Source organism: Bison bison, unplaced genomic scaffold (assembly GCF_000754665.1).
Source record: "Bison bison bison isolate TAMUID 2011002044 unplaced genomic scaffold, Bison_UMD1.0 scf7180017858349, whole genome shotgun sequence".
Lineage (NCBI taxonomy): Eukaryota > Metazoa > Chordata > Mammalia > Artiodactyla > Bovidae > Bison > Bison bison.
The window spans coordinates 380,709-382,762 of record NW_011488922.1 but is presented as its reverse complement, the minus strand read 5'-3'; the positions used below and the strand labels follow the sequence as shown (position 1 = coordinate 382,762).

At 59.3% G+C, this 2,054-nt stretch overlaps 1 protein-coding gene across 1 annotated transcript; it reads right to left on the bottom strand.

The window, feature by feature from the left end:
- Positions 1 to 6: 6 nt before the first annotated feature.
- ZNF526 (zinc finger protein 526) lies at positions 7 to 1,699 on the bottom strand (the record flags this gene model as incomplete). Its single annotated transcript, XM_010863060.1, has 2 exons — positions 1,562 to 1,699; positions 7 to 1,472 (listed from the first exon to the last, which is right to left on the bottom strand). A coding segment is annotated over exon 2 (1,449 nt), but the record flags the coding sequence as incomplete, so codon positions are not given.
- Between the last annotated feature and the right edge of the window lie 355 nt (positions 1,700 to 2,054).

The following is a 2,054-nucleotide window of genomic DNA, read 5'->3' as shown; positions in this document are numbered from 1 at the left end:
GCCACAGACGCCGCAACGGTGCCGCCGCTCAGGGGGCCCGTGGACGGCGCGCCGGTGCCGGGAGAGCCGGGAGGCCGAGGCAAAGGATTTGGGGCACTGAGGGCAAGGCAGCTGGGCAGGTGGGGTGGGAGGGGCTGGGGGGGGAGGTGTGGGCTCGGCTGGAGCCAGGGAGGCCACCGCAGATGCTACCGTGGGTGGTGCTGCTGAGGGGGGTGCCCCACTCTTGCCTGCGTGCGTGCGCCGGTGGTAGAGAAACTTGGTCATGTTGCTGAATGTTTTGCCACAGCGGCAGCGATGCAGTGGGTTGGCAGTATGGGCCCGCCGATGGGCCACCAAAGTGAGCTCCGTGCCAAAGCCACGGCCGCAGTCCACACAGAGGTAGCGGGCTTCACCGCGGTGCAGCCGCAGGTGCTGCTCCAGGGAGGCTGCTTTCTTGAAGACCTTGGAGCAGGTCGTACACTCATGGGTGCCACCCACGTGCGCCCGCCCATGAGCCAGAAGCCGGTTTGCAGAGCTGAAGCTTCGCTGGCACTGGCTGCAGTAGAAGGGGTGAGCCGCTGAGGCTGGGCCGTGGGATGCCCGCCGGTGTCGCCGGCGTGTCCCTGCTGAGGTACAGTGTGGGGGACCATCCCCACTGCCCTGGGCCTGGCCAGCTGCAGACTTGTCACCTCCCTTTGCATCGTCACCAACCTCAGCTGCTGCCTCTTCCTCTTCCTCTGTCTCTTCATTGTCGTCTTCATCATCTTCCTCCTCCTCCTCTAGCCCATTGTGCTCTTCTTTCTCTAGGGAGTCAAAGTGGGTGCCTTGATGCTCCAAGAACTCCTCGGGGGTGGTACAGAGGGTAGAACACTCGGGGCACTCGTAGGGCTCCATCTTGACTTCAAGTGGAGCAGGGGGTGGAGGTGGTGGTGTGACGGGAGGCAGAGGCGGCGGCACCGGAGGTTTAGCTGCTGCAGTGGAAAGGTGCTGGGCCTTGCGGTGAGCCACCCACAGCTCAGGTGAGGGAAACAGCTCCTGGCAGTCTCCACACTGGTACTGGATCTGGCTTGCAGACTCCCGCAGGTGGGCATCTTGGTGAGCAAGGAGCTCCCTGGGGGAGAGGATGAGCTGGCTGCACTCGCCGCACTGGAAAGGCCCTTCCTCAGTGCCTGGCACCAGCTCCGGCTCCAGGCCAGTGTCCTGGGTGGTCAGTGCCTCCTCCTCTGTGACAGTGGGCACGTGCTGCTCCTGGTGTGAGAGGACTTCTTCCAGCGTGTTGTAGAGGTTGCCACATTCAGAGCACATGAACTGGAAGAAGAGGGAGGAGGCAACGGCCTCCCCAGGTGTCATCTCAGTCAGCTCCGTTGACAGCTCCATCTTCTCCCCTAATATCGGTGCTGACATCTCCATTACCCTTGGTGACATTTGTGTCGGCATCTCAGCTACCTCAGCCACTTCAGCCACCACCTCTGCCATTGCGCGGAAGGTGGTGCCTGGAGAAAGGAGGGGGGCCTAATGAGACACCAGGAACTCAGGGGAGGGGGGATGTCTCAGGAGTTCCCTTGCCCACGTCATCACTCACCAGTCTCTACCAATCAGCAAGTCTGGATCCAATGTTTATACCTCAGTCTTCAGTGAGCCCATGACTCTGTAGTTGAACTGCACCCCATGGCGCCCAGGCATCTGCAAGAAGGAGACAGCCCTCCTCAGTCTGGCCTCTGAGGCCACCCTCCTTACCCAGAGGGCTGGTCACACCCTTTCCAAGAACATAATGTATCTTTAGGGGCCTGCTGGCTTTTGCCTGTGCATGTCCTCTCTTCGCAGCATCTTTCCTCCATCTATGTGTACACAAAGGGATGCAGCAAAGTTTAAGAGCACAGGCTCTGGAACCACACTGCCCTCGGCTTGAATCTGAGCTCCACCACTTACTTTGTCTCTCTGAGACCGTCTTCTCACCTGTGAAATGGGCTAAAAGTACTAATGACCACAAAGTCCCTGGTACTTGATCAAGGTTAGATAGAATCATTACTTGTAATTCTCCAGAAATGTTTTCCTGTTCTAAGTCTTTGATGCTG